At 39.5% G+C, this 13,430-nt stretch overlaps 1 protein-coding gene across 2 annotated transcripts in view; it reads left to right on the top strand.

The window, feature by feature from the left end:
• The first annotated feature begins 5,758 nt into the window (after positions 1-5,758).
• Positions 5,759-13,430, top strand: part of efna5b (ephrin-A5b) — a 106,288-nt gene continuing 98,616 nt past the window's right edge. The window contains exon 1 of one of the 2 annotated variants that reach the window (XM_085425852.1): positions 5,759-6,916. In XM_085425852.1, the coding sequence (XP_085281978.1) occupies positions 6,792-6,916 (125 nt within the window). In that variant the 5' untranslated portion in view covers positions 5,759-6,791. The remainder of the gene's footprint in view (positions 6,917-13,430) is intronic. The other variant, XM_085425851.1, reaches the window with a different exon arrangement.

Below are 13,430 nucleotides of genomic sequence, written 5' to 3'. Positions count from 1 at the left end.
AACAGCAGTTTTCACACTAGCGTCAGCTGATAATGTCCAGCTGAAGAGCGAAGAATGCTCTTATTAATTCTTTATCAGATGACGGTATGTCCCAAACCCCTCGAGAAACAAACCTTTCTGGACATTCTCATTCATCTAAGAAAGTGCTTTCTTGGGAATATTTACTTAAGATAAGAAACGGGACTCACAGTGAAAAACTCTCTCTGTGACATATACTTTTTGGTTATGTTTATTGGTAATGTGAGCACTTTGACAGATCTGAAGGCAAAGACATTTACTCTGAGTGGTTAGAGAAGTTGTTGAGTGGATTATCATTTCAGCTTCACCCTCTTGAAGAATTTTTAGTATGGAGATTTATACCTTTTAATAGAGTTAGTTTTACTGATTAGCATATGTTAGTTTTATATAGAGAAACATCTGGCCTGGCTACATCCAAACACATCTGCCTATCTTCAGATCTAGAAACCACATGGCCTGCAATCCCTCCCCACCAAAGAAACAAAACAATTTTTTGAGTGATTAAACAAACAGGATATAGTGTATGTGCCTACTGGTGAACTTTTCCTTACCTATAAACATAACCAGGCTCTTTGTTTCCTTTGTTTTCAATCTTTCTGCCAAGCTAAGCTTACTGGCACAGTAGCCTCATATCTACTGACTGAACTCAACATCTAACTCTTGGCAAGCAAGCGAACAGGCGAATTTCCCACAATTGTTTTCTTTTGTGAAACTTTAAACCCAAATTTCAATCCTCTCCCCTGCATTGCTTCAACATTAAATATAACTTTTTACAGATCATTTCTACATAATACACATCCACTTTAAAGCAATTACTCAGGACTCAGACCTGGCAAATTGGAGAGCTGGTTGCTTTTTGAATCCACGGTGGAGCCTTAAAACAAAGAGGGGCTGTGCTTTTACTGTTCTCGTCCTGGAACGCCCTTGATCAGCTCAGTCAATCCCTCATTTAAAAAAAAGAAAGAAAAGAAAGAAACTAAATGTTTAAACGCTGCCTGAATAAAATGGCTTTCTAAAAAAAATGCTTTTAATATTTTAGTGTTTTACTTTGTTATTAATCACATTTTATATTATGCATATTTTATGCATTTGTGTTGCATTTTGGGTAAATTCTCCGGTTTAAACGGATGCTGTAAAACAAAAGCAATATTATTATTAATATTGTTATCATGTGGACATAATTCTGCCTTGGTTTCTTTTACCCATGACCATGATCTTTCCCAAGACGTCCCATGGAAATGTGGATCAGTAACAATAACATAAATGTCTTAACAGTGGCATGGATCTATTTTCTTGTGAGATGTAATTTCTTGTCAAGTTCCCCCCAAGCCCATTGTAACACTTTCTGTCCTTGTTTGAAAAGGTGTCTTCCTAAGTATAACCCCCTCCCCCTGACATGCACACACTGTAAGTATCTATACACTCAAAACCTTTTCTTTATTCATCTCTGTTTCTTTTTCTTTGCACCAGCACAAACACAGACAAGCCATCTCTAACGCAGACTCCTGCTCTCCCTCTATGAATAGGGGGACCTTGGCTGTCTCTATTGAAAAGCTCATTCCTCATTGAAAACGAAGCCCTTGTCCTTACATTGCTCTGCCTACCGCACTGATTGAGTACTAATGGCAACATCAGTCCCCATCTGGTGTCCATCATTTGGATTCAGGGCAGGGCTCGTCCCAGCAGATACATCCGATTAGTCCATCTCATCGATTTGTGCTGGCTCGTCATGACTTAGTCAACCCAAGGTGTCTCTTCTATGACATGCTGTCTCCTTGCGATTCAGTTTGCCAACACTCTAAGTGCATTGAGTGTGACAATAAAATCTTTAATCTAATATGCATCCTAAGGAGGGAGGTGGTGGAGAATTAAGAGAGAGTGAGGCAGCGGTACAGAGGAGGGAGGTAATGCACTCGATAAGATATAATGTATCGTGTTACTGAAATGCAGGATACAGCCCTACAGATGGATAGATTTGCGATTTCAGGTGTAACACATGACATTAAACGGTTTGTCAAATATTCTTCCTTGTTATCAAATCGTGAACATACACTGCAACAGAGTGCTTATTTTTCTTTTTAAGCTCTTTGTGGAAGATATCTCGAGAAGGTGAACTGAGATTATTATCTGCTGAAATACTTTTTTTTTTTCATCTATGCTCCAAAGAGGTCCAAATCCTATTTTCTCCCAGCATGTAACCCAACCCAATCTGTGTTTGCAGTTTGACGCACATGATAGCATGAATGGGGTTATAGGGCAAAAACACATGCATGGTGCTCCCAGTAATGCTAACTGACAAGGAGGTACATTTGTGAGAAAGTATCATATTTATGGATGTGTGAGCTGTATATCAATGAGATATGAAACAGCACTGTTTGAATAGATCATTACACAGATCTCCAGTACAGTGCTTGATCTACTGTATTCCAATGCTGCTCGCTATCTCTGTAAACACGCATAACATTATGGAAATGACAGACTGTAACACATAGTGATGTAGTGTAAAAGTGTGGGAATATGTTGCAAAAATTTGATTATGGGGACGTGAACACATTTAGTTTATTATTACTCTTCTTATTTTTGTGTATTGGATGAAAAGCCAACATTATAACAGAATGGTGCCACTTTGACTGTGCCTCTTTGGTGGTTTAGGTTTATATCTCTTTTGATGATAGTGCATAAATAATTAATGAAATCTACATCTAATGGAGGATGCAATAAATCCTATTCAGAAAAAGAGAGTTGATTGTGCTGACAGTTTTAACTAATGCTTTGCTAGGCTTTGTTTCTTTTTAAAAATGTATTTATTTTAAGAACCCATGCACAGAATCCTCTTTGATTTTCATGTCTATAATTGCTTGTTGGCATGGCTGACCTTCCATGTTGACACCAACGAGCCGCGTTCTCACCTCTTCCTCCCAACTTCTGCTTCTCTATAATTGTCCTGATAATAAATGAACAGTTGCATTGAAATAGGTATGATTCACCCACCCAGTCAGTCAGTCAGCCTTCCCATCTCACCCTGCAGTGACCCTGCCTGCGTGAGTGTTCAGATTACTGTATGTGAGAGGAGGAAAATCTCTGGCTTAAAGCCAGACACCTGTCATTTTGTAAGAACGACTACATATATATATATATATATATATATATATATATATATATATATATATATATATATATATATATATATATATATATACAACCATGACTGCATATATATATATATATATATATATATATATATATATATATATATATATATATATATATATATATATATATATATATATATATATATATATATGAAATTGAATGATAAAACCTTCAAGTAAGAAAGGGAGAATTACATGACACTGCAGTAAAATTAGAAAGTACTCTGCTCTGTAAAAATACACAATTCATAGGGGGCGTTGGAGGATAATAAGAACATACAATGAGATGTTAGCAGCAAGTAAAAAAAATATGAGCATGCAAACTTTCATTCATTTAAAAAGAACACACGCATCACCTGGTCACTGGTTGTTTATGATGGTATTGTTTTCCTCCGCACTAATCAATCAAATAGGAAAATAAACCCCGCTTTTTGAAAATAGAGTTCAAGCCATCTTTGCACCGCTCGGCGGGAACATGTGGATGGAGGTGAGGGAGAAAATGGGCCTGCGTGAGAAGTAATCAACGCAGCCCACTATGATGGTGGCAGCAGGTTAAGAAGGGGATGGGGAGAGATAGCTCTGTTCCTATGCCAGAGAAAATGAAAGCAGCTGGGGGTATACGCTGTGTGCGCTAGTCAGTCAAACATGCTTGTTATCAACTTTTTTCCCCCTTTTTTTTGGATGCTAGTGTGTATGTGTGCATGTGTGCGTGAGAGAGATGAGACACAGCAGGAGAGGAATGCAGTCATGGTTGTAAAGTGGGTGTGAAAACAGCCATGTTAAGTGACCTCCGGGTTGACCTACCCACCCCTCCTTCCCTAGTAGCTGATAATGTCCTCCCTTTGTGTGTGTGCGTGTTACAAAAAAAAAAAAGGCTTGAAAAAAAAGTATGTATGTCATAACATTTTTCCAGGATTGTCTGGTGCTGATGTCTGTATGTGGTTGCAGAGTGAGTGTCCTGCCAGTGTGCATGTGCGCGCTGATAGATGTAAGTGAGTGGTCCTTAGTTTACACTAGTCCAAGAGAACAGGTCAAGAGAATTATCTTAAAATATTAGCTGCCCTCTTACCCTTTCCTCCCTTCTCTTGTCTTTCCACTCTTTTTTCCTCCCCTCCTGTTTTCTGAAAGGGACACAGCACCTGTTGCACTCACATAAAGTAGACATTTTTGGAATTTAGAGTGAAATGTCTTGATTTTCTTGACTTTATAACAGAGATATTGATGCACCAGGCAACCAGGCAAGGTTTTATCTGAATTTACTATTTTTTTATCAATAGGTTTATATTAGCTATTTGCTGACAGTGATATTAGAGATGTGGAAAATGTAAAAATGAAAACAACAGAAAACGTAGCTATAAACTTTACTTACCTCTTTGTAATGATCACATTTATTGTTCATGCCTATTATAATAAATGTTATTTTCTAGATTTACATTTTAAATCCCACTTATTTAAACTTCAATGTGCTTGTTGTTTTCACTGGAACTACTTTTTCCACTTCCTCCACCTGCTCTCTCCCTTTAAAAATCATATCTGCTTTGTTTAATATCTCACTTATTTTTACATTTACACAAGATGGGCAAAGATTTTAGTCCTTAAAGTTTATAGTATGTCTTCAATATTATTACTGTTATTTAAAAATCATTCCGAATGGCCCCATCGGTGAAATTTCACCCCATAACTCTTGCCTCTATAGGCTGTTCATATTACACATTATTTTCGCTGCGGATGTCCCATCTGAGTTTAGGCCTACAGCTTATTTTCTAAAGTTTCATAAATCCTCCTTGTGAGCATTTGTCTGATTAACTCGACGACAGACGCGCTTCCCCTGGCGCACTCGAGCTTGAATTTGTCCTTGGCTGAGTCGGCGACTCGCCACTGCGGGGCGTCTGGGCGCTGGAGCAGCTCCTCGAACCGCTCCAGCAACAGGCTGCCCCGCTACATCTGCACGGGCAATGCGTGGTCATCATCTCTCAGCACTGCGCTATCACACAGAAGGGCTGAGAAGTGTCGCTGCCCTCCTCCTCTAACTGTAGATTTGACCTTTGTGGAGGTAAAGTAGTTAAAATTAAATACAATATAAAAAATTATATTAAATATATATTTTTAAATTAGATTGATGAAAAAAATAATGGGCAATGAAAGTACAAAGAAAATAACATGTTAATATTAATTATCTTTTTCCTTATAAAATCTAATATATTTATGTATAAAAGTATTGTTATGTCAACATCTTGGCCATTACCTCGTTACAGGCTTCCTCTTGTTAATAGAAAAAAACGCAACTTAAATTGAAATGAGAGTGTAACTGGAGCCCATGGTCTTCTTTGGTCCGCTGCGTCCGTTTGCATGTAATTAAATTGCGCCGAGCGCACTTATCAAGCGGAGCTGACAACGTGGTGTGGACAGAGTATCTAAAAGCGGTCACTGTCCCAGCTGTGCGCACCTCTTTCCATGTCCCCTTCCAGCTCTACCTTTCGGTAATTGAATTAGCTCGGTTTTAGGTGGGGGAGGGGCTTGGCTTTGTTCGAGAGACGCCCATTCAAATAATTTCAAACCAATGGGACTATCCCCCGCTCCGTCGTAACCAAACCCACTCTCTCACTCGGCGTCTCAAGCTGCCTGCTTGTGCCCTCACCTTCCTGCGTGTCCCGGCGTTTGAAACCCAAACATAAGAAAAAGAGGAAGACTTCATAGCGCGCTCATGGGAGAACGCAGTATTTTTTTCATGCCTGCACGTCGCACGATGGCTTATATATGAGGAGGACAGTTTGGGATGCGACCATAAACAAGCGCCTCCACGGACAGAAGCGCATGAGAAAACATAACTCTGTCCTCCCCGACACCGAGAAGGACTCCTCCCCGCATCGGTCGTGTCACACCCGGTAAATCGCCGGGAAAGGATAACATTATTTTTTTTCACGCTGGAAACGAAAGACCGTGTCCAGCTTTCCCCATTCATTTCTCAGTGACTGGCTGACTGTATGGCTTTAAAAAGTTGCCTGGAAAACATGGACATCTGACGTGCGCCTTACAGCGTCATTGGACACATTGATTCCCCCCTCTCTCTTTTTTTCTCCATCATATCTTGGGCTGGCTAATCCCCTGCGCTTTCGGTTTGGAGTAAAGAATAAGTGTTCAGCAGCTGTCATTTGCCCTGATACAGGCTACATCCAGTAGCTCCCTGCAGGAACACGATCACACCACAGAAGACACTGCCTGTTGTGCTGCGTATTGGTGCCTACATTTGCTGATCACTGTTTGTGCAGTAGATGGAGAGATATTTTGTCACCTTGATACGGATTTGTTAGAGTTGACAACCTTCACCAAATAAAGCTCATGATTCATCTGAACTTTCTCTCTGCGTCAGCGAGAAACGCGTTGCTTTTGTAACTTCACATTTCCTTCGACCCGAAGAAGTGTCATCCGAACTGTCATTAATGGTTTTTCCTTCGTTTTCTATGTTGTGCGCATTTGTATTTGTTTAGTATTCACAAACTGCGCCAGAAACACGCGGACACGTGTGAATGAGACTCATCACCTGTCCCGGTTGAAACGCCCGTGCAACTTGACTGACTAACCTACGCTGAAGAGGAATACGTGCCGAAGTTTGCTGTAGTGATGCTGCAATTGGAAATGGTTGTCTTCGTCTGCTTGGTGCTGTTGATGTGTGTATTTAGCCAGGAGCCAAGCTCCAAAGTGGTGGCCGACCGCTACGCTGTCTTCTGGAACCGAACCAACACCAAGTAAGTGGCTTCTCACCGGGCAGGTTTAACTACGGAGGGACGGCGAGGTTCCTTCTCTTATGTACGAACGACGGCTTTTCAGGTTTGCCGGACCACATCAGTATTTATTCTCCGCAGTGAGGGCATAATGCCAGCATCTGTAGGTAAATGCTACAACCAAGGACAGGAAAAACCCTCTGTCTTATTTTCAGCGCGAGGCTGCTCATAAAAAGCGTACCTGCCGAGAAACTATAGATTAAAACCGTGCGTAACAAGGCCCGGACATAACCTGTAAAGCCTAATGTTCCTTCGCTTTACCCGCTGTCAGTATCGTCCTGATAAGGAAAGTAACCATTTACCCTCTTACAGACAGAGGGACTGTGCCATACAATCAGGATCATTATCTTATGTTCTTTCTCTCCTCGGTGGACTCAAGCTGTGCTTGACACGACCCCACCGGAGCCATTAACACCTGTATCTTATTAGTCTCAGCACAAATCCAAAAAGCCCATTTACCTACAAAATATGGTAATTAATTTCCTCGCTTTTAGATTACATGTGTTTGCTTCATTCGGAAAACTCCAGTTATAGGAGTAACGCCACGAACAGGCCAAATGTCTCAGACCTGTGAACTACGGAGGAGGGCTTCTCTATGTCGCTTGTGCGTTTTGCGTTCAGGGCATTTATGGCTTCGTCACAATATAGAAACTTAAGATACTGATCGTAGGCACAGCCTATATGTCAGTCAGGATTAAAGAATCAATTTTTCATATTTCAGGACAGTTACCATAATGTAATCTAGACGCATTCGGCGATATCAACACAACTAAAAATACCTAAAGGAGTGCTTCATAAGTACAGAGTAACCACAGCAAAAAAAGAAAATGACAGAAAATGTCAAACTCACATTTGAATAATAAAAACACGCAGTAGATTAAATCCGAAGTGACGTTATCGCCAGTTTTGAGAGTTTTAATTGGTCAAGTTTTATTTTTTTCTTCTTTAAATTGCTCCTTGTTAAATTTGTTCTCGGATCACCTTTAAGGGTTGCTGGAAAATTAAGCAAAATGTTATCAATGTTTCTTTAGTTCATACGTTTAACAGTCAATGTGAAATATAGTTTGTAAAATTACATTTGTGCAGCATTGAACTGTAGCATGTGTGGACTTATTACAGTGAAGCAGTAAATGAAGCATGTCGAAATTAAGCAGCGTTTTTCAAGCTTTTAAAGAAACTAATAACAGATGTTTTGCTAAAATTAAATACAAGAATACTAATTAACTGTGTCATCTGTGAAAGGTTTAATTTGCCTTAGTAAAGAGATGGCTGGTTAGTGTGAAAACCAATAATTTGTCTTCTTAAAATAATGTTCTCCTTTGTTATTCTGAAAGAGACAAGGTTTTTCTTGAAATTTATTTATTTATTTGTTACTTTTTTCATAGATGTGAAGATAAATTGTTACTTTAGAGTTTAGAGGACATCTATCTTGTCAAAAAATGGAACAGTTAATGTAACTGTGAAAAGAGGCGCTTTTCACTTTTTATTTTAGGAAAATAAAGATACTTATGTGTTTAACATAATTAGATTCACCAAAACTCAGTTTGTAAGTGAGAATGTAGGTCATTCAAACTCGGCAACTTCAGCAAAGCAAAATGAAAGTTTGTGAGAAGTGCTGCAGTCCTTGAGACTGAAACTTCAACAACGTTGAGTTAACCTCAGTGCACATTGTGGACATTCGTTGAGACAGCATTTCCCACTAAAAGTCCCTTATGGAGTTAAACTGTACAGCCTTGTCTCAGGCTTATTAAGTCTAAATGCTGCTGGTTGAGTTTACAGAGAGATTTCACTGAGCTGCCAATGGCACTTAGTATTTGTTGAATAAAATGCTTAACACAAAGCCATTAATAGCATATGCTGAATTTGTTGCACAACTATTTACGTTCAGTTTGAAATTTGGGAAAACATGATTTATTGCTTGAAACAATTAGTGGTCAGGCTTACAGACGGAGGGCTGACTGTAAGCTTTCTCCTGAAGTCGGGGCCAGTCTAGCGGGGTGTGTAGATTCTCGGCCTGATATACCGTAGACCGTGACTGCTGTGGTCTTAGTCCCTATTCCAGCTTACCCTGGCTGTTTATTTATGGAGCGCTTTCTTCAGTAGAGGCAAACACAATTTTAAGTTAAAGTTTGAGTTAAAGATTTCTGCTGTTGATAGACACACTTTCATTAGTCTGCACATTTTTTTCCCCCAACAAAACAGTTTTGACTTGACTTGCCGCTCTGTTAACTTGATATCTTCCAGATGTGCTGACAAGTTTCAGTAAAGAAAGAAACAACAAAAAACAAAGTACGGTTTAAAGAAAAATGGAAATATAAGTACATCTACGTTTGATCTTTGATCTGACATAGGAACGCGGAAAAAAGAAACGGTGAGAGTGTAAAATACGGTTGTAGTGATCCGTGTTGCACTTTTACTGTCTTTGAGTCCGCTGTAAAATCACAGAAACGGATAGTTTCTTGCATCTCATCTGTTTCTGAGGCTCTTTGTTGCCCGAGTAAAGAAAACAGGTTTTCATGCTAACACCAGTCACTCTGTTCTACTTACTCCAAATAGAGTTTGTTTGACTCTCACCCCTGCAAGTCTGAGGCAGGAAGCCAGAAAGGTAATGTTAAAAAGCAGTGAAGAAAAGGAGAGAGGCAGAGATGGCAAACGTGTGTTATTGATGACTCTGTTAATAAATATTGAGTCCCTTTCCTCATGCATTACTGTAGAAAGCTGGTGTGGCATGGTAGTGGAACTTGTGTGCGTCTGCCTTTTGTTCTGAGGCTTCCAGTCACACTGAAAGAATTTACAGCGTCCCTGATCACAAACAGACTCATTCGCACGTTACTTTCCAATTGATTTACTGCTATCATCATGTAATTCATCAGAAATGTTATTAGAAGAGTTAATTCCATGTTTTTTCCCCCTATGTTTGAATCAGCTCATATTCTTAGTTGCTGGTATCTGACCACAATCATTCAGGGCTTGTTTTACTACCTAGAGAAAAAGCCATTTGTCGACACTCCTTTTTTGCTCCACGTGAAACTGCAGCTTCCTCGAACTTGAAAATTGCCCAAGAGATATGATCCATCACACTAACGCTGCTCTTTGAGTTGGGTTTTGTCATAAAACCTCTTTTGCTTTTAATTCATTTAACCAAATTGGATGTTTCACTTCAGTGTGCGCAATGTGCTGTGCTCTGCTTGCTTACTTAATCACCTGAAATGCACAGAAGTAATTCTTCTAGAGAAAGCTTCTGTATGGAAATGCCAGGTGAAACAGCTTGACTCGTAAACTTTGCTACATCTGTTTCTGTCCAACATCAATCAGCCTGAAACTGTCCGCAGGAACGTAAACATGAATTTGTCTGATTTCAAGTGTCATGCCGTGCTAAATGATTTGAGAAAGTCTGAAGTCGATGTAAACGGAAAAAGTGAAAGGGCTCAAAGTTTAAACAGTGAGCTATGCTTTAGTTTCACTCGCTGATATACAAAGCACACTGCGGTAGACCTGCTTACAGACCGTCAGTAACGTAGAACCGGGAGCCTCAGATTGGAAGTTTTTGTGTTTGGAATAAAACGTTCTGCTTTTTTTCCCCGTGAAGTTTGCATTTTCTTCAAAAGTTTTCTCATTCGAAATTATAACTGAATTACACATTATTGTGAAATGCTATTTGTGCTCGCCGTGCCACAGTAATTTCTGCCGGGTGTTTGTGTTGTTCCTGATCTGGGTGCAGGCTGAGGGGGGTTTCCTTGCCGTTTTGTTGGCTTGGTTCCATCGTTGTCTCTCACGGCCGCAGCATGAGACCAAAAACTTGCTAACTGCATTGTTTTTATGAATAGCACCTTTATCTTTTAATCTCCCTCTCTCTCTGTGAGACATCTAAACTTTCTCTTTTAGTTTTCTCTTTGATAGTTACTCAAAAGAATTTAATTTGGAATATTAGCATTTTTGAGGATGTTTGGAGAAATCCTGGATGAAACCCTACAGTTTTATCTGAAAGACTTCCATTAGTTTGAAATAACACTTCTCTCTGTGGAATCTGTCCCTCTGCTATCTCACTAACTGTCTTTGCTTGCGAGCATTTATTCCAATAAGGGACAGACAGTGACTCTAATGATGTCTCAGCTGTAATAGCGAAGAAATGGCTTTCTCTTCCATGCTCCCCCTTCGTCCTTTCTTCTTCCCCTTATCCCTCCTTGCCTTGATCCCGTGCTGCCTCTCTGCTCTCCGTCTCTTTCTCTCTCTCCTTCCTTCCCTTTCTCCCTCTCTCTTTTTGTCTCTTCTTGCCAGGCGCAGAAAATGAATGAATACAATTAGATATTTTCAGAGTCCCTCCACGGTTGATGGTGGAGAAAGACGCGCAGAGGTCAGGCACACTCTGAGAGGATCTCAGGGAGAGGTCACACACATACGGAGAGGAATAACGAAGCAGAAAGTTGGCTTGCAACAGACAAAGTAGTAACTGCAACTCTCCTTGAAGTGGAAGGTGTTATTAACATAAACAGTTTGATGCGGTTGTGGTCATGCAAATTGCTCAAGGTGATTTGTATTTTGCTGCATAATTTGTAGCTCAACCAATGAAATTTTCTAACAAGCTGCTTTAGACCTGTATATAGTAGTGTTGCTCCTAGTATTAGTCTGCTTTTGTTGCTGTCTTGATTGGCTCATCTTTGTTTGTGTGTGTGTGTGTGTGTGTGTGTGTGTGTGTGCGCCAAATGAGCCATAAGGTCATAAAGGGCTTGTTTCCGCTTCTTCATATTCCTGGATACTGCAATAATCACATGTTTCTGCCTCTTACTTCTCATTACCTGTCATAGACTAGTGGGTCATGAATATATGTATTATCAATCTGTGCTTGCATGTAGGTGCATTGATTTATACTAAGGCACAAATGCATAAAGTTGGAAAATCATAGTCTCTACATGCATTTGCCTTTAACAAATGGGAAAATTTTATATTACGTTATCATTCGTATGATTACAAATTCTGAATACCTGTAATTTTTAAAGTCAAGTGATATTGCCCTGTTTTAGTTGCTCCTAACCTCCTCATCGTTTTCATCCTGACTCACTCTGTGTTCTACTCTTTCCTCTCCCTCTGTCCCCCTGTCTGCAGGCTGATTAGTTCTTGTTAATGACCCCTTGCTCTGTCATTTTTTTTATGCTTGTGGCATTGGCAAGCACAGCCACCGGCAGAGCTGCAGGGACTGCGAGCGGAGGGGACACAAAGAGATCGAGGCAGAGAATAAAGACCAAAAAAGAAAAATATAGGACTTGATAGAAAACCAGCAAATTGTAATGATAGTGCTGGGCAGTATAATACTTTTATTCAGTTTAAATGTAGTATTTTTGTCACCAGACATGTAAATGCACTTTCCATTTAAATTAGATTTTTTTTTCCTATTAACTAGAAAATGAGCCCAGCAGGCAGCAGTCAATGCTTAGTCAATGTGCTTGGCAGAGCAGCTGTTCTTCAGTGAGCAGTGGAAGAGGGGTAGGGCTCTTGGCCGTGACCCTTGTGAAGGAACTATGCAGCGGACAGAAGCAGCCCTGTCGTCGGGGGCGACTGGTCAGACTGTAGACTTGCATATGCTAATCCTGGTGAAAGCACCTTATGACGAAAGTACGGAAGTGTATTTTTATATAACTAAATATACTTTTATATGTTAATATTTTCATCTTTGTCTATAGATATATATATCAGAAAACTCGTGTTTTTTCATTAGTAGATATATATTAATGAGTAGCGATATCATACTGGTAAACTGTAAAATTACCACTTTTAAACGTTATTTACTCCAAAAAGGCAGGATTGCTTTAAAAATAAAACATAATTTCTGAAGCGCATAATTCCCTTGCCCGGACAACCACACATTAATGTCCAGGTAATTGTTTTCACACTAGTCACACCAAGGTCAGATGGTGTGCTGAAACACTGCTATCAGCTGAGTGATCTACTTTTCAGCCCTCATTCAATTGTTGGCATTCAACCCATGGGGGAAACAGTCTGTATAGTTGTACTTGGAAACAATAAAGTATTTACCAGCTTATGCAACTTCCACGTGTGCAAATCTTGGTGCAAGACTTATATTCTGTTATGAAAATGTAAAGACAAAAAACCTTTACCCTTTTTTTTTCTTTGTTGCCTTTGTACTAGATGCATTTGTTTTTTATTTGCAGACTGATTTATTTGTTTGTTTGTTTTTCCGCGCCACTATCGCAGGCCTCTCTGGCTAAAATTAACCAAAAAAAAAAAAAAAAAAATCTAAGTTGTATATTTTTTTTCCTACCAACTCTAATTTTTTTCCTCTTAAAGTGAATTCATATCATCTGAATCCAAAGTGTACTCTTACTGTGAACACGGCAGGTTAATTTATGGTTTAAAAGGTTAAATAAACATAGAACTAAGAAGAAAATATGTATAATGCATTTTAGGAGATCAAAAAGAGTGGTCAACGGGAATAAATGATCACTTTAGTTCTAATGAGGGT

The sequence above is a fragment of the Rhamphochromis longiceps genome, linkage group LG12, assembly GCF_057381845.1.
Source record: "Rhamphochromis longiceps isolate RC_006_pf linkage group LG12, R_longiceps_female_GT1.1, whole genome shotgun sequence".
NCBI classification, from domain to species: domain Eukaryota; kingdom Metazoa; phylum Chordata; class Actinopteri; order Cichliformes; family Cichlidae; genus Rhamphochromis; species Rhamphochromis longiceps.
The sequence above is the reverse complement of the archived record's forward strand: the minus strand, read 5'-3'. Positions and strand labels throughout refer to the sequence as shown.